The sequence below is a fragment of the Aptenodytes forsteri genome, unplaced genomic scaffold (genome assembly GCF_000699145.1).
Source record: "Aptenodytes forsteri isolate BGI_AS27 unplaced genomic scaffold, ASM69914v1 Scaffold287, whole genome shotgun sequence".
Classification (NCBI taxonomy): Eukaryota; Metazoa; Chordata; class Aves; order Sphenisciformes; family Spheniscidae; genus Aptenodytes; species Aptenodytes forsteri.
In genome coordinates this window covers 3,616,892-3,639,052 of record NW_008794854.1, presented here as the reverse complement: position 1 = coordinate 3,639,052, position 22,161 = coordinate 3,616,892, and the positions used below count along the sequence as shown (strand labels likewise).

At 37.7% G+C, this 22,161-nt stretch overlaps 2 protein-coding genes across 2 annotated transcripts in view; both read left to right on the top strand.

Annotated features, from left to right (window-relative positions):
• The window catches only part of TMPRSS7 (transmembrane protease, serine 7), a 34,101-nt gene extending 33,385 nt beyond the window's left edge, over positions 1-716 (top strand). Inside the window, 1 exon segment of the mRNA XM_009274580.1 lies at positions 478-716. Coding sequence (XP_009272855.1) covers positions 478-648 — 171 coding nt within the window. The 3' untranslated portion in view covers positions 649-716.
• Positions 717-2,472: 1,756 nt separating this feature from the next.
• Positions 2,473-22,161, top strand: part of LOC103895073 (transmembrane protease serine 7) — a 24,941-nt gene continuing 5,252 nt past the window's right edge. The window contains exons 1-15 of the mRNA XM_009274579.2: positions 2,473-2,553; positions 2,888-3,056; positions 3,699-3,823; positions 4,736-4,803; positions 5,814-5,995; positions 6,092-6,130; positions 6,893-7,112; positions 9,748-9,887; positions 11,867-11,964; positions 12,889-13,001; positions 13,917-14,050; positions 17,905-18,012; positions 19,105-19,224; positions 19,845-20,028; positions 20,979-21,250. Of these exons, the coding sequence (XP_009272854.1) occupies positions 2,473-2,553; positions 2,888-3,056; positions 3,699-3,823; positions 4,736-4,803; positions 5,814-5,995; positions 6,092-6,130; positions 6,893-7,112; positions 9,748-9,887; positions 11,867-11,964; positions 12,889-13,001; positions 13,917-14,050; positions 17,905-18,012; positions 19,105-19,224; positions 19,845-20,028; positions 20,979-21,250 (2,053 nt within the window). The remainder of the gene's footprint in view (positions 2,554-2,887; positions 3,057-3,698; positions 3,824-4,735; positions 4,804-5,813; positions 5,996-6,091; positions 6,131-6,892; positions 7,113-9,747; positions 9,888-11,866; positions 11,965-12,888; positions 13,002-13,916; positions 14,051-17,904; positions 18,013-19,104; positions 19,225-19,844; positions 20,029-20,978; positions 21,251-22,161) is intronic.

Sequence of the window (22,161 nt, the reverse complement as noted above, 5' to 3'; positions counted from 1 at the left end):
TCCTTGACTAGTGTGAGCACTGCTTAGCAACAACTAAAACATGGGTGTGTTATCAACATTATTCTCATACTAAATCCAACACACAGCACTGTACCAGCTACTAGGAAGGAAATTAACTCTATCCCAGTGAAAACCAGGACACATATTAAGCAGCAGATTTTGGAGTTAGCTGTAAGTTTGAGGCTAGGAAGTTAATTGTGACTTTTAAACCTAGCCATGAAATGTAATATCATTATTATTGTCTTTAAAGAGTAAGAACTAGCCCTCTCTTGTGAAAGAGCAAATTTTGGTACAGCTGTGCAATCCCATCTACTTCAAGAAAAAAAACCCCGTTGACTATCTGATGGTTTGAACTGTGTGAATAGGAAAATATAATCACTGTTGGAATTACTCAGGCAAAACATCTTCTGTAGACTTTTGTCCCAGTTTTAATAATCTTTATTGTAAACATATACAACTCAATGTATTCTTTTATAGGGTGATTCCGGTGGACCGTTGTCATGTCAAAGTAACGGAGATGGAAAATGGTTTTTGGCTGGCATTGTTAGCTGGGGTTATGGATGTGGAAGACCACGTTTCCCTGGTGTCTACACAAAAGTATCAAATTTTGCTCCATGGATTCACAAATATGTGCCTTCAGTCTTGTAACTTGAAAACTGTTTTGCTGGTATAAAACACGTCCTGGATATCTTCATTAAAAATCACATTTGGTAAAACTGTTCAGTGGTGGAATTTCTTTGCATGTCAATATTTGATTCTGGAGTAGACATATGGAAGTAACAAATACCCTTTCATCAAACCTTGGTGAAAGAGGAAGAGACTGATCTTGTGGTTGTTGTTCTATGCAGGTGTCTGGAGACACAGGAGAAGGTGCAGTAATAAACTTCTGGCACTTTGTGTTCATTTTCCAGACACCAGCTAAGCGCATGTGCAATCATCTATCGGGAAGCTGAAGAAACAATTGAGACAGAGCATAAGTCTTACTCAGTCATTTCCTCTGAGATATGTATGGCCCAATACAGTAGTGACTGTGAAGCAGCAATCAACTGTTAGTATTCTTGCAAATACTACTTTCCCTACCTCCTCCAGCAAGAGAGGGAGAGGAGGGGTTGCAGAAAGTGAACTCAATCCTCTCAAATCCATAGAGCCGTCATTTTTGGAGATTAGAAGTTCTGCGGTTAAGCATGAAAGCAAGCATTAGTTTTATTCCTTCTCCAACTTCCGTTTTAATTAACTGCATGGTTTGGAGCTACTAACTCTTTCATTTCCTGCCTTAATTTCCCCATATTCAAGATTTTTCACAGTTCATCCACTTGAGAATTTGAATTCTTTATCTGCAGGCAACCTTAACAAGATGAGGAAATATGGTGATGTGTGTTATTGCAATGATCTTGTCCTTGCCCAAATAAAACCAATGCCTCTACCCTCTGAGAGGTATTTTAAACTGCTATGAAATTAGGTTCTCTGACCGTATATAGTTTTAAAAAAATCCTGATATAATTTTTAGAGATGATGCAAAAGAGGTTTTATTTCCTCTAGACTTCTTCTGTGGGTTTCTTTTCCATGAAGGAGGGAGCGAAGTATCAGTCAATCAGCAGGTTGTGCGTGTAGCAGAGATAGGCTGTTGAAAAAAAGGGACTTGAACAAAGCAGTCTGTCTACAGTTGTAGTTTGCATTCCTGAGCTATGAGGATTGCCTTCCAATTAATCCCTTTTGTAGTCTCTACGTGATCGGTGTTCGGGTTGGTTTGTTCCCTTTTTGTTTTCTGGAGCTGAGGTTTCTTGGGTCTGTTTTGTTTTTCCAGGTTTTGTTCTTTGTGCTAGTGCGCTCTGTCTCTCTCTCCTCATGTGTAAAATATGTTAATTCCCCACACACATCTTGATTTTCTTATTTTACATGCAGAACACCCTGAACTTGTTGGCTTTCTAACTTAAAAACTGTTTTTAATTCCAAACAGGAAATGTGAACATGAATTGCTTTGCAATTACGTTTATTCTGTGGTACCGGCTTGAGGCTGGAAAATTCAGGTGGTCTGTGGAATTGAGCATTTCTTTCTCATAAATATTTCTGTGGATTCCAGCAGGTGTTTATTAGAAGTTGCCTCATTTACCTTGCTTTGGGACTTTTTACCTGTAAATTGCTCGCATGTCCTTTGCTTTGTGTCATAAATTACTTCCTATTCTTGTATTTCTCAAAGAAGTAGGTAGCTGATCTCTTTTCAAATGATGGAATCCATATCCTACTTAGTCAGTTAGGGAAACAAAGAGTTACAGCGGTGGTAACTTTTCCTCCCCACCTTCTTTGATTGTAGATCAGCTGGCTCCAGCTTCAAGCAGTATGGCAAAGGTGAAATGAGAGAAGCCTGGTGTGCATGGCGGGGAGAGCACTATGTTATTCTGGGTTACGTTTAAGAAATGAGGCTCATTTAGGACTTTGTTACTAGGTTTGTCAGAAGGCATTTGTCAAGGCATCATGATACGGGCTTTCCCCTCCAGCCGGATTTCTGTGTACAGCATACCAGCTCCATGCGACTCTGAGCAGACTGCAGGGCAGGTAAGAGATACCAGCTAAGCTTTACAGCAGGAACGCAGTAAATGATCTCTCTGCCCACTCTGGTGTGTATTGACCTCTGTTCTTCATGTGCAAATTGCTCCTAACCAAAGTGATAGCAATTTTCCCCCCCACTTACATAGCTTGAAATACATGCCACAAACAAGCAGCCGAGAAATATGCGGGTTTCATGTGTGACATAGCTGATGATAACATGAAAGATATTATCTCAATTTAAACCTCTTTAAAAACTAAAAGGGCAATTATACTAAAATAGGGTACAATAGCTCTTCTTCTGTTGTCTTACTAATTGATGCCTTCCCATGTCTTTCTCTAGGAAAGTCTGCATATTCACTACTACCCATCCTACCCAGAAGGCTTGTGTCAGACGTACTGTTTCTTCAAATGGATGAGATTGTGTTTCTGGAGGAGATGGCTTCTAGGAATATTACCTATAGTTTCTTTAATAGTTACAGTAATTGTGCTAGTCCTGCACTGTTCGTTATGTAAGTGTTACTCCCCAGCATGGGCTGGATGGGATGGGTATTTTGCACTGTGTGAACGATTAGTACGGAAAGCAAGCTGTGCACTAAGCAGCTAAGCGCGTAATGCGTGTATAAAGGAGACTTTCCCTTCTCCTTAATGTCTTTACTAAGGCAACAAAATGCATAATAATTAGCAGTTGATCGTTGCACAAGAATAATGAAGGTATGTATTTTACCTCTAAATTGTTTGTCTCTGCTTGTGGATACCATCATTATTATAACTGTCATCTTTCCCAAGAACCTATAGGAATTACCTATCTTCTATTCACTTTTTCAAAACAGAACAGGCACCTAAATGATGTACACTCCTTCCTAGGTCTCAACTTATAGCCATTAAAATCGTATCTCTCCAGCACTGCAAAAAATGGAACTTTAACAATTAAAGCTTGCTAGTAGAAATGCCTGTCTGAACCTGTACCTCTCCTTTCCTTCTGAGCATTATTCTATCAATCAATAGCACTCTGGCTATTATTGCGTGTTTCTCGTAAGAACTAATGCCTACCGATGCCAAGGACAAATACATGCTTCTGCAAGCCTCTTGTTCTGGTAGCTTTTCCTTAATGTTATTAGGTGTGCTAATTTTTTTGTCCTTTTTTTTCTCAGCTCCAGCTTTCTCCTTTATTTATATTGGTGGAAGTGTAGAAATTCCTAATTTGACTTATACAAATGACCTCAATGATCCAAAGTCACAGAAATTCCTCCTGCAAGCAGAAGCAATCCAAAGTTATGTAAGTTCCCACATAACTATAGCAATAATTTAAAGATATTTATTACAGAATCCAATTGGGAACAAGGAGAAGACTCCAGTTAGTCACAATTTTTTTTTTCTTCAAAATAGTAAGTTTAAAGCTAGCAAGTGCCTCAACAGTGTACAGCTTTAGGAATGTAGCTAGACATTTGGGGCTATGTGTCTTGTAGTAAGGCTAACATTTCCTAGGTAATAAAACCTGGGGGTTTCAAGGTTATGGACAAATTATTCTTCTTAAAGGAATTAGGGGTGTGGTTTTTGTTTTGTTTTATTTTACTCACACACTCTTCCTTGCTACATTTTTCCCTTTGTTGTTTTTTTTTTTTAATTAGAGCTCAAATTCAATGCTTAAATTTTTGTTTTGTTTTGTTTTCCCTTATTCCCCACAACAGTGCTTGCTTTCTTGCACTTCTTATGAAAGTTCCTATTTGTGAGATCAATACTGTTTCCTGGGTACATGTGAACAGCCGTCTTAAACACAAAGCAGTTCTCTGTTAGACTGTATTTCCCAAAAGACCTAATCTAGTGTCTCAAAGCTGCTTTGTGCACAGCCAATACAAGTTGCTCATGTCCACATTATATGACGGAAATTTAAAGACTGAAACAAAAATATAAATGTATTCATAAAGGCTTCTTTTTCATGCCTAATTATCAAGAGTTATCTCAATAGTGATGTGACTTAAAAGTATATTTTTTTTTAGTGGAAATGAATACACATTTATGAATTTTATTTGATATATTTTGTGAAAATGATTGATAGTGTTTGTAATATGGGACGGGGTGAAGAAGGGGAAAGGAAGAAATAAGACAAATGCTTTATAGCATAAGAGATTATATTGACACTAAAATATAACACTTTTTACATTTTCTTTTGCCATTATTTAACCGTCAGCTTGCAAAATCATATGAGTCTTCCTTCTTGGGAAAGTACTACTTGAAGTCTGTAGTGGCTGCTTTCAGGTAGGTTCTGTTCCAGCATGTGGTATAAATTTGAGATTCAGTTGTGTTTGTCTTATCTTTTTTTGTGCATTTTAAATTAGTTATCTGGAAAAATATGTAGATCTCTATAATAGGAAATGAAAAATGCAGAAATGCACTCAAGTATGTGAGCTAAGAGCTAAGTTAATAGTGTGATTTCTGCCTTGCTCTGTAGAATTGGTGAGAGAAATGACATCTGATTAATTGTGCCTTGGTTTACGGATTACTTTGTAGTCTATTCATCTACATTTGATTTTTGAAATCACAGTTCAGCAGGGTTTTTTCTCTACCACGTGCAGAATCTTATTTTGGTTTTGTCTATTTAAATAAAGTTCCTTTTTAACTTCTCAAAACAACTTAAAGGTACAATTTTGGGCAGGGCACTCTACTTAAGCTCCTGCTGAGAAATGTAAATACATTGAGCAGATGGCTACTACTATCCTGAGAGGCTTTGAAAACTTCTGAAAGGTCAGTCCATAGACCATTTTGAAAGGAAGAGTGTGATGGACTGTCTCTTTGAATCACTTAAGTAATACTTTCTATATGCACACATACAGATTATTTATTTTAACAAGAATTGTGTGAAATGTATCAACGTATGGGCATAAAATTATATTGTCGTATGGTCTGAGACTCAATTAAAAGTATTAAGGAAAATGTGTCTAGAACTGTAATATGGTCTGAAAAGTGTATAATTATGCAGCAGGGATGGAAATATCCAATTCCGTAAAAATTATTGCAAGGATTTTCTGTGAGGTGTAGTTTTCAGCCTCAGTGTGCTACTGTTTAAGCAGCATATTTTTGAAGTATTTCTACTGTATAGAAAAAGCAATTGTTAAATGAGAGCTTTTTGCCACTGTGTTCAGCTGCAACTTTTTGCACAGCAGTTCAACTGGCTATGAAACCGTGCAAACCAGAAATGCAGACCAGTGGAAAGCATGTCCAAAATACTAATTAGAGTGTATTTATGATGCATTTTTTTCCCTCCACAGTGAAGGAGAGTCTGGACTTCGAGCTTACTACTGGAATACATTCTGGGCACCACAAGATATGGTTGCTTCTCTTAAAAAATTAACCCCAGTGGAACAAAAAGAAATCAGTAGTAAACAAGCAGCTCACATGTTCAGTTCTTCTGGGGAGGAAGATTTTGATCTCGCTACAATGGAGCTTTTTGGTAACAATGTACCTGTCATTTAACACCTATTCTGCCTATTTTTCTTTCTTCAGTTTGTGTCTTTGGCTTGTGTAGCTGATACTTGTTAAATTTCAGTTTCAGATTCCACAGAATATGATGTGATGCTAAAATCAGGTAATTATTCTTCAATCCCAACTAATATCACTTTGGGAAAAAAAATCCTGTAACATAAGAATGGCAGTTTCCCAGTTATTCTTATATCTGTAGGGCCTGTGAACTAAACCAGACCAGGGACCTCCCCGGCCTGTGCTTCAAATAAAGGCTGAGATGAAAATGCCTTACAGCTTTTATTCTGATGTTCTGACTATAATGGTTGAAATTCAATACTTCCCACTGAATTGCAATGAGCTGTGGCTCTTTTTCTTGGCATCTTTTAAAAAGCTACTATATAAAATTATACATATTTTATTTGCCTTGTGACTAGATAATTTTGGTTATTCATAGTTAGTGATCAGTCAAATACTGTAGAGCTTTAATTCCCTTTGGTTTCTCCATATCAAGCACACCTCAAGATGGGCTTCATATTCTTAGTGTTCTCATTGCATGGAGAGGGGTGAAGAGAAGACGGCAAAGGAAGCAGTAGGTTTCAAGCAGAGCTGGTAGCAGTTGCAGCCAAGTCCCCTCCTGTTTGCTGAGTGTATGATGAACTGGTGGTGGTGAGGTGTTTTGCTTCCTTGGCCAGAGCAGGGGGAGAAGGTGATGCAGCCTGGTAGGGAAAAGGGAATAGAGTTGTAAAAGTAAGGGAAGAGGAGATTAGAGTAATCAAGAAGTGCTGGTAGGCGATTGTTGCCGCCTCTTCTGAAATTTTACCCAATAACTTAATATATCTTTCAACTTAACAGTTTTTCAACCACTGATCTAGCTTCTTTTGTATAGCAGTATCCTTTGACCTGTATGCCAAGCCAGGTAACAACAGGACTCTAACTCTGATGAATCCCAAAAAGTCTTTTTACCAATGGAGGCTGCGAGTTCCTTCTAACTATGTGGTGAGACTGGTAGTTATCACTTTGCATGGTGTCACTCCAGAGAGCTGTGCATCACACCACTTATCAGCATATGATTTCCTTCTTCCTCTGCAGAACAAGATCATTACAAGGTATGATAGTACAGAACAAAGATGTTTATTGAGCTGTACAGAAACTCTCTGAAACTGTCAAGGTATCAAAATGATAACAAACAGGCTTCCAAAATGTAAGACTCCAGATACAACTTAATTAAAAATCTTGCATAAGGCTAACAAAAAGATCTTCCATATTATCCCCCCCTCCAATGAATTATAAATTCCTGTGGGTTTTATTCTACATTATGACTAATTTTTACTGGTTTCAATTTCATGCAGTTACTATCATAACTCAAAAAGATACAGACTTTAATTTTTTTAGAGTATTGTATTCTATTGGTTTTAGAAAACACATGTTTTAAAGCAGTCCTGACACAGGCAAATCCCTTTTCATAACAGGGGTATTGTGTCTATGGAAGGCTCCATCCCCAGAGCCACCATGTAGTCCATTTGCATAAGTGAGATCAGATGATCTTGTAACCTTCAGTGACCACACTGCTCCCACTTTTCAGAGTCAAATTTTATGTATGGACATGTAATTCACCATGAACCTGTCTTCATTAACAAAATAAATAAACAAGTTTTAGAATCTGAGGATGGATGGTGTTAAGGGAGGAAATTTTTTTTTTTTTTTTAAGAACTTTAGGAAGAGGTAGCTGAGCATGCAGATTCAGTTAACAGTGTCTGAAACAGACTTATTTAGTAGTGCTTTAACTTACTTCAAATGAGTGGGTAGTCATCTTCAGCTCCATTAACAGACTTTTGTCTCTCTCCTTATGCAACAAGGTACAAGAGCTTGCCATTGTTGGCAGACTGTCAGAAAGCCAGGCATGGAGTGAACACAGGGTTTTTGTAAGGAGTTAGCCTCAGATTATAGCATAGCATGGAGAATCTAATTCCTGATGTTGGGCTGCATCTGCTCTGCTGCTGACTATGGGTTATTGCTGGGACTGTTACTCTGTTGTGCATTATTAGCGATGGCTCAGCTTTTTAGGAACCAGAAGCGTAGTCGGTCAAGGGCATGAAAGCACCTGGAACCTGGCAAAACCAACACAGGTGTATGATGTAACACGTTCAGAGAACATCGATGCAGTAAGGTGTAAGACAGAAAGTTCAAGAAAGACACATCAATGCACAATCAAAGAACTGGAACAGAATTTGGTGACTGAAATAGTGTTAAACGCCCTATGGTACCTCCAAAAAAGTCAACTTTTTTGATTACTTTTATTGCCAGCCTAGCAAATGTGTGGTTTTGCATATGCCTACTATTTTTCTACTTAAGCTAAAAGCAGCTAGTCATATACTTAGGACAGATGAAGTAGAACTAATAATAATATCTCCAATATCCATGAGAGCCAGGAATTACTGTATCATAGCGATTATTCCCTGACGTCCAGTCCTAGGATCACACACAGTGACTAAAAAGATTCTCATCAGTTTCTGTAAACTGCAGTAATACAGAAGTTCAGTGACAAATACTAAAGAGTGAGTGAGCTGAGATTGTGAGATGTACTGTAAAAGTAGGTGTCTCATGTGGACAACTCTTCTCATATGTGCTTGCCTTGCTTTTCTGATGATACTGTGACAAAAGGTACAGCTAGAAGATAAGCCAGGCTGTCAACGTGGGTAGAAGATCAAGATGCTGAAAGATTTCCACCTGGCAGTGGGGAGGGGACTCAAATTGTTCATTTTATAAAGGATTTGACAGGTATTATGATAAAAAGGATTTAATAATGTCTGCAAAAGAGAAGCAAACCACAGATCCGTTGTCCAGTGTCTCACATGAAATGGGAGAGGGAACAGCCTGCTAAAAGCAGAAGAGGACTACTTTCAGTTTAAGGTTCAAAAATTTTATTTTAATGCTGCCACTCTGGATCTCAGTGTCAAGTCAAAGAACTTGATGTAGGGGTGTGCTGGAAATACCCTCTTACTGTGAGGTCTGGTCTTAATTGTTTTAATTTGCTGTGCACAGAAAAAAAAGAAAGCTGTTAGGAATTTTTCACATGCAGATTTGTAAATTAATGAAAAGAAATCCAAAATATGCTGTGGATTTCAAAATGGAAGAAATGCAAGAGTGAATTTACAGATGCAAGAAATAGCATCTCAAATTACAAGTGATAGTAAGTATTCAAGCTTCAGGATATGAATTAACTCATCATTACTTAAACAAAAGAAGAACAATAAGAAGAAATAGTTGCCATGCATGGGGTTCCACATCTTGTGTGACAGCTTTTGTGACATGAAACCAAGCTGAATATTAATAGCTTGGAAATGCTTTGGGCTTGTAGTCTGTTGCATAGATGCTGCCCAACACTGCTGCACTGGCACTTGTTGCCTTTTCAGTGCTACCCACTACTACTCAGTACCACTATCGCTACTGAAGTAACATAATCTGGCACTGCCTTTCTGATGCTTCTACAGGTCTGAAAACTCCAGGGCACCTGTTAGGCAAGAATATCTGTGATGTTCACCCTGAGTAACTCAGCCTCAAAAAAACTCTAGCGTCTCATGTAGTATCAATTGAGTGGAACAATAAAAGGGAAGTTGTTGCCAGGGGAATACTTCTGAAACACAGATGACCAGATCAGTGTTACTTCTGCCCAGTTTCTCAGCAAAGATGACTGGAACGTGGGAATTTTTTTTTTTTAATGCAATTTTTGTAATATTTCAGATGGTGTGGACCTGGGGCCCGGACTCCTCCTGTTGTACGTTTAACTTCGTCAAGTAATGTAATGTTGCTTACCTTCTCACTGGACCAAAAAGAAGAAAGCAACATATTAAAAGCTCACTTTCAAGCCGTTCCAAAAATCAGTAAGTAATTAATAGAAACAACCATCTGATCTAAACACACTTACTCCTCTTGTTGCCTCTAAAAAAGTTGATATTTTCTGAACATATCTGGGGGGAGGGAATGTTGGCATATAAGTGAGGGAATTGTCAAACAACCATCTGATCTAAACACACTTACTCCTCTTGTTGCCTCTTTGATATTTGATATTTTCTGAACATATCTGGGGGGAGGGAATGTTGGCATATAAGTGAGTCATTCTGATGGAATGTTGGCATATAAGTGAGGGAATTGTCATTCTGATCCACTTAAAAAAAAAAAAAAAGTCTGAGAACTGAACAAAGAATAGAGAATATCCTTTGGTCTGGGAGATTTTTTGTCTTCCTGATTACTACCCAAGCCATCTTTCCCAGACATTACTCTTACTACATGGGTAACACTGAGCAATGGTAACAGAGCAGCCAGCCAGATAGCACTACAGGCACTATATGTCTAGCCAAAGCTAGATAGCCCCAGTGGCAGACCAGCACTTCTATCACTTTTGGCAATCTATCCCCAGCTGGGGGAATGCGTGTTTAATGAAAATGGAAAACAAGAGCAAATACTTCTAATATGTCTTTGATCCTTTTCTGAAAGCACTGTTCAGTGTAGTTAACTGCATAAGAAAAGTGTATTCAAGACCCAAGAAGTGTATTCCAAACCTATGGAGCAGTATGAATTTTGCAGGAGTTCTGGGTGATTAGTGAAATATTTTGAATAATGATAAACCGTAGTATTTTACAGGAGACACAGGGGTTTCACAAGTGAAAGTTTAGCCTCAGTTGTTTGGTAAGGTCTAAATGAAAGAATTTTGACAATTAAGCAAGTGGCTATTTTTTAACTTGCGGAACAAATCATAGGGGATAGCATGTGGATAAACTTCTCCAAAGCTTACACATTTCAGCTTATGTCTCTGTGGATGCTGCCTAGGCAAATACTCATCCCATACACATTACAAATTAGAATTGCTTCATTGTTCTGAAGATGGACACTCCAAATGACATATAGTCCAGGTTTTGCCACAAAATTTCGCTATTTTCAAAACTGTCTTAATTTCTGTTATATTCATATTTGCATTTACTATGTTACCTAAAGGAAACCAAAAGCACTAAGGACTGGATATCTAGGAGAGTTCTTGGTAGAAAATAAAACCTCGAAGATATAGTTCAAATGTGGCATGAATTTTCAGACTGAGAATTGACACACAAACTTCCCGGTTTATGTGAAATTAATGAGAGGTTTCACTTCATTGGGCTAATTGGTTTTTAATTTTTGAAAATGTCTACAGAAAGCTCAGAAGTAAATTGGAAGGGGGAGGTCTGTTTTGTCCACATTTAATTGCTTCTTCCACTTACCATGAAAGAACGTTAATGTGGCATGAATTTTCAGACTGAGAATTGACACACAAACTTCCCGGTTTATGTGAAATTAATGAGAGGTTTCACTTCATTGGGCTAATTGGTTTTTAATTTTTGAAAATGTCTACAGAAAGCTCAGAAGTAAATTGGAAGGGGGAGGTCTGTTTTGTCCACATTTAATTGCTTCTTCCACTTACCATGAAAGAACGTTTTTAAAAACTCCAGTCATTGGGCTAATTGGTTTTTAATTTTTGAAAATGTCTACAGAAAGCTCAGAAGTAAATTGGAAGGGGGAGGTCTGTTTTGTCCACATTTAATTGCTTCTTCCACTTACCATGAAAGAACGTTTTTAAAAAAACTCCAGTCAGAGGCGGTTTGTGCTTATCCTTAATTGTAATTTGATCCAAACATAAGAGAAATTCAGGGTGATGGCGAAGTGGAAGTTACATGATTTTCTGTTAATACAGGCAAAACCTGAGTTTAGTATTGTCACAACCCATTCTTCTAACTCTATACACAGAGAAGGGTCCTAGCAAGTGCAGTAGGCTTTGCACTTTAGCCCAACTGAGATAACTGTGTTGCTTGCTGATGTATTTCTCTCCCAGTGTGTGATGGTCATTATATTTCCTGGAATGGGACACTGAGTTCCCCTTATTACCCGAGTTACTACCCACCAAACATCGACTGCAGCTGGATCATCAGAGTAAGTGCTGGGAACTCTTCTGAGTAGTAATGACTTTGCTTTATGTGATACAGACATGAAATTGGGAGAAATGGCTTTCAGTGTGGGTGAAATGAAGGGAAAACATACTAAGACCACTGCACCTGACTTCTTCTCAGGCACCCATTTCTTTCCTCTCCTATGTACAAGTGCCAGCTACGGGAGCTAAACATTGCCAGCTTCCAAAATGTTGAGGAGTATTCATAACAGAAACAAAGTGATGGGTAAGATGACAACTCCTAGCAGCCAGAGAAAATCGCTAATAGTCAGGGCTTTGCTTTTATGTCAGAAGAAAAAAATGGTCGTGTAAATCATGCCTCATATGACGGAGACCACACTGTATTTCCCTGAACTCTGCAGAAACAGGACCTTTTCTTGCTCAGAAATTCAGCTCTGGATTTCCAGCAAGCCCTCTGGCAGGACTTAGAATCCATTCATGATTTCCACCAACTTCCTGGTGTGTTTATCTGTTGCTCCATTAAGCATTTCTCTACTTTTTTGACTTTCCCCGGAAAAGGATGCTTTTCATGTCTATGAGTTGGTAATCGTCTCTACCTTTCACCTGCTTAATGAAAATTATTAGCAGCTTGTAGCACAAAACTCTCATCTATATGCAGGAAAAGGAAGAAAAAGGCTTTCTAAAACAGAGAGGTCATAGCTAATGCAGTTGAGTGACCAGCTGCCATAGATATCTTAAATCTCTTATTTGACCTACAGGAACACGTGGCAGTACAAACATAGCATGAACCTCAGATATAGTGCTTCTTCAAAGGTGCTTATTTGCATCATAAAAAATGCAATATTTTCAATCTGATAATAAGTAAAACAAGATTTAGCATCTTAGAAGCACAGGCCTTTTTATTTTGTGGGTGTGTGTATCAGGGTATTTATCCTTTGATTTTTTAGGCACCATTGCCTGGCTATAAGCTCTCATTAAAAATCCTCATAATACAAATTCAAGAGAAGTCTCCAGGGTCCAGTAAATGTGATAAAGACTGGTTAGAAATTGATGGGGTTAGGTGAGTAAATACACTATTTTCTGACGTATTAATTTGCACTTCGATGTTCTGCACAACATACTGTACTTAAGAAAAAACATCTCACCACTTCCAGTGCAGAAAGATACATTTCAACAAGAACTGGCATGCTTCCACTGAATTTTGGCAAAATAATGTTCTTAATCCTGCCCTAGTACCGAACATTTGTCATCATGTTAATTTAAACATCCTGCTTTTTCTACGTTGTTAGGCATTTACTTACTTTGTTGTTTCCCTTAAGAGCAATGACATAGAAAACTGCAGGATTTTATGCAGCTGCAGTTGAACTGTAAATTCCTGGCAATGATCTTGACATGAGTGAAGAGCTTGCGTCATCTGAAGTTTCATTTTCTTTACCACTTACTGTTCAGTTAATGTAATTGTTTTCTGTAAATAAGACAAATTGCAATGTGTGTGCTTAAAAAAAAACAAACCAAATTAAAAAACCCCAAACAAAAACCCCAGCAAAACAGTACTCAGAGTGATTTGTCTCTTTGAAGGAGCATATTGAAACCAACAACAGCTGTTGGATTTGGCTGTATGACTCCATTACTGGATTTGTAGCCTTTTGGGTTTGCAAACCCAAAAGGGAAATCTGAAATCAAGCACGCTTAGAAGTGGTTTGTATTTATAAGGTAGATTCTGACATTGATCATCTTGCTGTATTTTGTTTCAAAGTCTGCTAGTCCCAGAAAAGTTGTGGAGTGGAAGGCATTTGTAAATAGACTTTCTAATACTTCTGTTGGGCTGTTTTAATGCTAAAAAAAAAAATAGCTGATCTTTATTGTATTGTTTTAAATATTTTTGGCATTGGTACCCTTCAGTAAAAGGAGAGGTAGCTGGATGGTAATGGTCAGTTTGGTTAGAAATTAATTATTCTCACTTTTGCCTTGCTAGATACTGTAAAGCTCTCTCAGAAAACAACAGAAACAGAGAATATGGCTATTCTGTTGCAATCAACTTCCATTCCGATGAACTGGTCACACACAGAGGGTTTTATATTGAATACAAAGCCTTCAGTCACACAGATCGTAAGTGAATAAGCATGCACTTTAATTTTTAAGGAGAAACCTTCGAGAAACCGTGCTTGAGAGACCAACCACATACAAATCGACCTGCCTTTTTTTCTTAACCTAATTGCAAGAGAGAAATGTTTAAAATGTTGTTATGTATTTAATTGAACAAATAGATGTACAAAATTAGATAAAAGATGCTTTTAGAAGCTAGTACTTATTTTCTAACTTTTAGCAACCCTTCTGTAAAATGGGAAGTAAAAGTAAAATTTTGCAATTTCCGTAGATCTAATTATTTGGCATTTTTCTAACATCTTAAAATAGCCAAGCTACAACATGAAAATAGTATGGCAGAGAGGCTTTAAGCATGACTCTTCTGCCAACAGCAGTTAACCATGAATAGTCAGTCTTTTCTTTAAAATAGCAGCTCAATGTACTCTGGATCAGCTTCCAGGTTTAGACAAACTATTTAAGTTTTCGCTGAGAGTCAATAAGGACCCCTTGCTAGCAGGTGTTGCAGAAATATGACTGGGTTTCTTACAGACCTTTCCTGATTCCCCAGTCTCCGCGCTTCTGGAGCAGTGTTAGATTTTTTTTTTTTTTTTGGGGGGGGGGCTTCCAGAGGGTGGAACAAAGATTTTCAGAAAATATATATATTTACTTGTGATATTTCTTAGAAAAGATACACCTGCAGTATATTCTTTGTAAATACCTTCTCTTTAGCAGTTTCCAGAAACATTGTCTGTTTTTGTTTCTAAGCCAACCAACTTCTTTCTCCCAATTAACATCTAGACAGCTGAAGTTCTCCATGATTTCAAGAGATCAGTTCAGTTTGTGAAACCTCTTCAGATCCTCAGCTTGCTTGACTGAGTGTAGTTCTGTTCGCTGCTGACTTAGAAGTATTTGTGTATTAAGATCTCTGGTATAGATTCTTGCTTCATGCCTTTCATTAGAAATAAGTGGCAGATTTCATGGTCAGTCGTTCTGCAGGACTCATGTTTTCAGGGATTTCTTTTTCCACCAGTGTGTGCCTCATTCTACTGGAAAAAGTTACAAACTATACTGTGTCCTGTGGTTACTCTGGTTACTGCCTCAAAAATGGTTCAAAGATGAGTCAAAAGCTAAGAAGAATACCTTTTTCTGCAGAGAAACCCCCCTGTTTTTACTGCATGTACAAGTCTACTTTCCGTGTGCTCTGCTCTGTTTCTAGCAGTGATCCAGCAAGCAGATGGCTCAAAGTCATGTAATCAATCCTTAGTCACTATCTTAAAGATCTGTATTAAGACTCACCAGGAGAGGTAGATTAGCTGTGATGTGTCAGTATCAAGTTGATACAGTAAAGGCGTTTGTGGAGGGCTATCTGAAAGAGCAGAATGTATTGAGAGCACTGGTCTTCCATGATAGCCTTGCCTGTAGCAATAGTAAGAGGGAGGGAAAAAAAAAGATTCATTTTCTCCCACATCTTTAGTACCTGCAGCCGCCCACATAAGATTAGCTTCTTCCTATTGTTGGGAGCCTACCAAAGCACGGTTATTAAAATAACAGGCTCTGCTCTTGGAGTTGGCCTGGAAAGCAAATGGCAGCCATCAGCTGAATAACTTCAGGGAATGGTGAAGAGAATACAGAAAGACTCTTGCTTTGAGCTAGTGCTGGCTGCGTAGTGTGTGCTTTCCTCCCACTGGCATCACATGCAAGATGGTGAAGAGGACTAAATGACTCCAGATCAGAATTGATTAAATAAATGTGGAACATAGCTGTTTGGTCCTTCAATCTCATTTAGCTGTTAATTTGCCTGTGGTGCTAGAGGGGAAAAAGTTTAAGTTGACTTGACCTGGGCAGAAACAGGAACTTTTTTTGCTGCGTATTCTTTCACAGATCATCTATCTGTGGCAGCCAATGTCTGGGGCTGGATTTTTTTGCTGGCACACCTGAAAAAGTGGAATAGAACAAACATTTTTGATATATTGCAAAGAAACACCTTAGCATCAACACTAATTGTTAGTTTAAGTGAAAGTGAAAGAAATGCTTGGTGAAAGGCTGTTTCATAATGAAACTGCTGGATTTGAAGTGTTTGATAAAGCAGTTATTCACATCAGACATGAACTTGGAGTGTAGGAGCAGAGAGATTAATTTCTATAACATTTTAATGTCAGGAAATTTGTAGTTATAATACTAAGGAGAAATGCCTAGTTTTGACTTTTTTTCCCCCTCTCTCTTCTTAGATGCTCCTGTGTAAAATATATTACCTTAACAAATTAAAGAGGTGTTCACTATCAGTAGTAATTATGTATCTGTGCTGAATTACTTTCAACCCTTAGACTGAGGCAGTGAATGTGAATTTAATTTTCTAAGTCCATTTAGGTGAATATTGGTTCATTTAATTCAGACTGCTCGATAAAAATCTTTGGCAGATTGTGCCCAGTAAGAGAGCCTTTCCTTTTTTAACATTCAATTTAGTTTATAAATGACACTAGCCTTGTGTTTTTAATAGCTATTTTAATATTTCTTCATGGTACAGTCCTGTGTTAATACATTTAGACTGACAGTATTTCTAGTGTCATTAATTTCTTATTTTTCTAGCTTGTCCTTAGATGTGCAGATAGAACATGCATTCCTTCAAGCAATCAGCCTGAAGGCTGGAAAGGCTGCTCAGATGGTAGCGATTAATTAGGTAGGGCAATTATCTCTTGTTTGTGTTCTCCTGTAAACAGTTTGTTCTAGGAAGTTTAGAGACTGGCTGAAATGATCTCTAAAATATTAATGGCTATCTTTAAGATCACATGAAGAACGTGGGTGAAGATCTAAAAGTCCGGAGAAGAGGTTGTGTAATGCATCTCTTTAAAGAGTGAGAGAACAGAAAAAATGAGAAGGGAATTTTACACCAATCTTTACAAGTTTAGCCTCCAAAAAAAATATTAAGCAACAAGTGGTCAAACTAAACTATTTGGAAATAGTTAAAAAAGTATTAAAAAATAGCATGGAGTTTTTTATTTTGTTTTAGTTTTCTGCTGTGAGGGGATAAATAGAGGGGAAGTTGTACTTTGACACTGTCTTGTATGACAAACTTATCAGTAAGTAAAGGAAACACAGTGAGAAAAAAATATAGAAAACTGTTTCCAGAGAATGATTGCCAATGGCTCATTACCGAAATGGAAGGATATATTTATCATCATTCTGCCAGTATCTGTTATGGGACATCTCATAATTTTTGTTATTGATCTAAATGATGGATTAGAGAAGATGCTTATGAAATAGGAAAAGTGCCACACAATAGAAAGAGGGATGGATTTATAAATGATCCTGATAAGCTGGAGAATGTATATGGAGAAAATGATATTCCATTCAATAAAGACAAGAGCTGAATTTAGGTAATCAAATACACGTGTGGCTTGCCTAAGTTACTTTTCTACTGAAAAATGGCTGGGCGGTGATAGTGGCTCAAAAGCTGACTCAAGAGTCACAAAGTCATACAATTTTCTGTGTGTTTTGTGTTTGTTTGGTGTTTTGTTGTTTCATTTTTTAAAGTGTCATGCTGGGATGTAAGACAAGAGTTTGAAAAGATCTTCCCAGTCACCAGTGGGAAGGTTTCAGCTAGACTACTGTACCAAATTGGGCACTGCACATCAAAGAAGATAGGGAACAAAGAAGATATGCCAGAAAGAGTGACCAGAAGGTAATCCAAGGTCAGAGAGTGCAGCACAAGTTAGATAATGCAACAAGTCTCTGTCACTGAAGGCTATCAAAAACAAGGTAGACTAATGTCTGGCAGGGATGGCACAGTAACATCAAGGTGACTTCTGGTAGGGAGCGTAGCACATGGCTGCTAACCAGCTATTTGGATTTTAAAACATTTACAGACCTTTCTTCTCCAGGTTGTAATCCAGAACAGTTGAACTGTGGTGATAGGAAGTGTAAGCATCAGTATAAGACTTGTAAAGATGATGACAGCTGTGGGGAGGACAGTAATGAAAACAACTGCTGTAAGTATATATTTTTAGCTATTTTCCAAAAAGTGGTGGAAGGCAGAAGCAGGAATACGCTTATTTTAATGGATAAATGTAGTATTTCTATATATTTTTTTTATAGCACAAAGTACCAGTTTCATAATAGTGAAAACAAAACATGCAGAGTATAACTAGTTCTCAGGAGAGTCTAGACAAGAAATTAATGAAGCAAAATCCAAGATAACAGTGATTTTAGTTAGATGACCTAACCACAGCTTGCTGGTGATCCTGTTAGAAAAGCACTTTTTCCCCAACTGCTGCCAGATCAGTACCAAATAATGTAAGGGAGAGAGACATAATAGCTTTGGGACTTTTGCCCTTTGCCACATGCATAGTCTTTTTACTGTAGATACACCATGGTTACAGACATTGCTGGTACTACTAATGTCTCCCTAGTGACTTGCTGCATTTTGCCTTTATAATTTTTGCCTTGCTTTGAATCTTAGGTCCTTGAGGTAGCCAGGAGTATGTCCTTGTTTGTTGAAAAAAAAATCCCTACCACTGTTTAGAGGTCACTGTAAACAACTGATAATAAGAATGATAATAATGAAAGCCTGTTGCTGAAATCTGTCAGGATTCCCACATAGTAAACTGTGATAGCCCTTAGCCAAAAATTTCTTGGAGGTGAGGTATAAAGCTCTTCCACAATTTTATCAACTTTCACTTAAAAACAAAAAGGTTGACTTCCAGATGATATCTGCTGTGAAGATTTATAATTTGCAATGCCAGTAGCACTGGTGAAAGTAAAACAACAGATCTGACAAGCCTAGCTTGCTCAGTTTAGAGTTAAGTAAAATGGGAGTGAGGACAGTTGGAGGCTCTTCTGTCTTTCCCCATGGGCAGTGGAGACTGAAATTAGTGTGATCATTAATCAGAGTGGAACATCCCCCCTTGTCCCTTCTCCATAGAGGGACCAGTTTACAAAGGTACAGACTACGACTTCAAGTAGACTTGAATGTGTAGCTTTGAACAGCTTTCACCACTGAGTAGGCTGAACGTGCAAGGATTTTTAATCATTTGAAACCATGGCTCCAAACATGTGATACTATCTTCTCTCTCTTATTTCAGCCTACAAAAGTTGCTCCCCTTACGCATACAAATGCCTCAATGGAAAATGCTTGCTGAAAACAAATCCTGAGTGTGATGGGAAAAGAGACTGTGCAGATGGATCTGATGAAATGAACTGTGGTATGAAAACATTTATTTAAAAATTAGCTAATGTCTTGGGAAACTGAGTCAGGAATTTGTGCTATAGTCAAGCATTATTGAATTAAGAATTGATTAAATCAGATGTGAATTTAAAAAAATGAATTTCCTGGTAACATCTGTATGAAAATGTCTGCCTTGAATTTTGCACTGTTTCATTTTAAATCCACTGATCCATTCTATCTGTGATGATTTATTTCAAGCAATGCACACTTCCAGGTTAATCTGGTAGGTCTTAGTGCTTGTTTGAGCTGAATGAAATGCAGTCAAGGAGCTGTGTATGTAAGGAGGGAAAAGATAGGAGATTTTATTCAAGTGTACTTTTGGAAACAACCCAGCTTAGAATTGTGGTTAGATGTCTTTTTGAGTTACTAACCTCTTTAAAAAGCTGTAAGGGAGGATAGGCAATGATTGGTTTATTCCTGACCTGTCCATTGAGTGAAAATGGGTGAGTACCCTTATCTTTTTCTCAACTGGACAGTAAGAAAATACTTTTTTTCCAACAGCTTTGAGGTCTATGGATAAAAATTTATGTATTAAGTATAGCAAAGTGAAATGACTTTGTGTTTTTTGTTACTATTTTATTCCATTATTTCTATTAGCTTGTGGAAGACACCAGCTTAAGAAAAACAGAATTGTTGGAGGTGGAGATGCAAGATCTGGAAAGTGGCCTTGGCAAGCAAGTTTACAGATGGGAGCACACGGCCATGTATGTGGCGCATCTGTTATTTCCAATAGGTGGCTGATATCTGCTGCCCATTGCTTCCTGGATTCTGATTCTGTGAGGTATGAAGAAGTTATACTGTCATAAAGTATTTGCAGTTTAATTACCTCACAGTGTTGCTTTCAAAAGTCTGCAGTAGCTATTCCTTGTCTAGATAAGTTGATTCAGGGTATAACTCTGTGACATGATATCACTACATGAACCCTCAATATTGTATTCTGCTGGCTTCAAAAGTCCTAACTATCTGAAGTAGTTATTTTGCCTCCATTGCCAGTGAATCCTGCATGATAAAACACACTGTTTTGTTAGATTTTAGGGTAAACACCATTTTTTTTAGAAGGCAAGGATTTTCTGAGTAGAAGCTATGGCCTTTTCTCCCAAGGAAAGGACTATTTATTGATAAGTGGAGTGTAAAACTCACCAATGTTCAGTTTAGGTAGTGTAAATTGAAAAGACGTACCTCCTGCATGTGGCAAGGAGGAAACAGAGTTTAATAATACATTTTTCTGACTTCCAAAGCATGGTGCATTGCAAAGAAGGTCTTATAGCTGTTTTGTTAGATTTTAGGGTAAACACCATTTTTTTTAGAAGGCAAGGATTTTCTGAGTAGAAGCTATGGCCTTTTCTCCCAAGGAAAGGACTATTTATTGATAAGTGGAGTGTAAAACTCACCAATGTTCAGTTTAGGTAGTGTAAATTGAAAAGACGTACCTCCTGCATGTGGCAAGGAGGAAACAGAGTTTAATAATACATTTTTCTGACTTCCAAAGCATGGTGCATTGCAAAGAATTGGTCTTATAGCTCCAAGAAATTATTTTCAAAATGGTGAGTAAAACTGTTACTTAATGTTTTAGGAGACAGAGACTATAGTGCATCTGTCTTTCTAAGTGGTATTCTACTCCATTCACTTTGGTTTTGATGAATCTCATCAATACCAAAAAATAGATAAAATGGAGTGAACTGATTCTGCATTACTTTCCAATGGGACGATCTAAAACCATTCTCTTTACAGATACTCCGTTCCTTCAGGATGGAGAGCATGTATGGGCTTACATACTATTAATGAAAAGAGCAATCATGTAGCTATGAGATCAATCAAAAGGATTATTGTCCACCCACTGTATGACCAATCTATCTCAGACTATGACGTTGCCCTGCTGGAAATGGAGACGCCTGTATTCTTCAGTGAGCTGGTACAGCCCATTTGTTTGCCCAGCACCTCTAGAGTATTTGTTTATGGAACTGTCTGCTATGTAACTGGCTGGGGAGCCATAAAAGAGAATAGTATGTTCATTTCCTGGATATACTTCTTGCAAGTTTGGCTTAATTTTAAACTCTAACAATGAAATATTTATAGTTGTAAGAAAAAATACCTGTGGTTTACTTAGTAGGTCTATAAAAAACTAGAAAATATCCTCTTAGCTACCGTCTGTGAATTCTGAATATTTGCTTGGATGGCAGGTGATAAGTGCCAATATGCGTACTTGGGGGTCACAGACCGTTGAAAAGCAAATGATCATAGATTTACAAAAATGTGCCCTGTTTTATGCTCATGGTAATTCTGGCTTTCTTAATAAGCCTTTTTAAAAAAAAGATTTAAATCTAGATAATTATGTAATAGCCTAATGAAGTGCAAATGGCTTTACAATTGAAGCTGCCTTACAATGTCTTGCTTTTTAACAAAATGATGTAGGTAATATTTAAAAATCAGTATAATGGTATGTGAAAAAGCCATATTTTTCTATCTTACCTGTTTCATTCCCAACCCACCCTCAGAGACAAATAAGCAAACAAACCAAAACCCAGTACTTAGTCTGATCATCCAGGTATTGAAAAGGTTATGTTCACTGTTGAGCCAAAATATGACTGAAGATATTTAGTTCACAATGACACCTTATGCCAATACTATAGTACAGAATTAAGCTCTTAGCATCACTTGTGACTTACAGGCTTGATTTTTTTTTTTTTTTTTTTTTTTTTTTTTAATTTTTTTTTTACACCCACCCCCCCCCCCATCAGCTCCATTCCTCTGGTCCTTCCCTAGAAGTGAGAGGATGGAAAAGAATGTAGAAATTTCATTTACTAGGACTTGGACAATGTTTGGAGCACAAATAATAACAAAAAGCTTTGGGCATTGTCGTGGTTTAACCTCAGTCGGCAACTGAGCACCACGCAGCTGCTCGCTCACTCCCCCC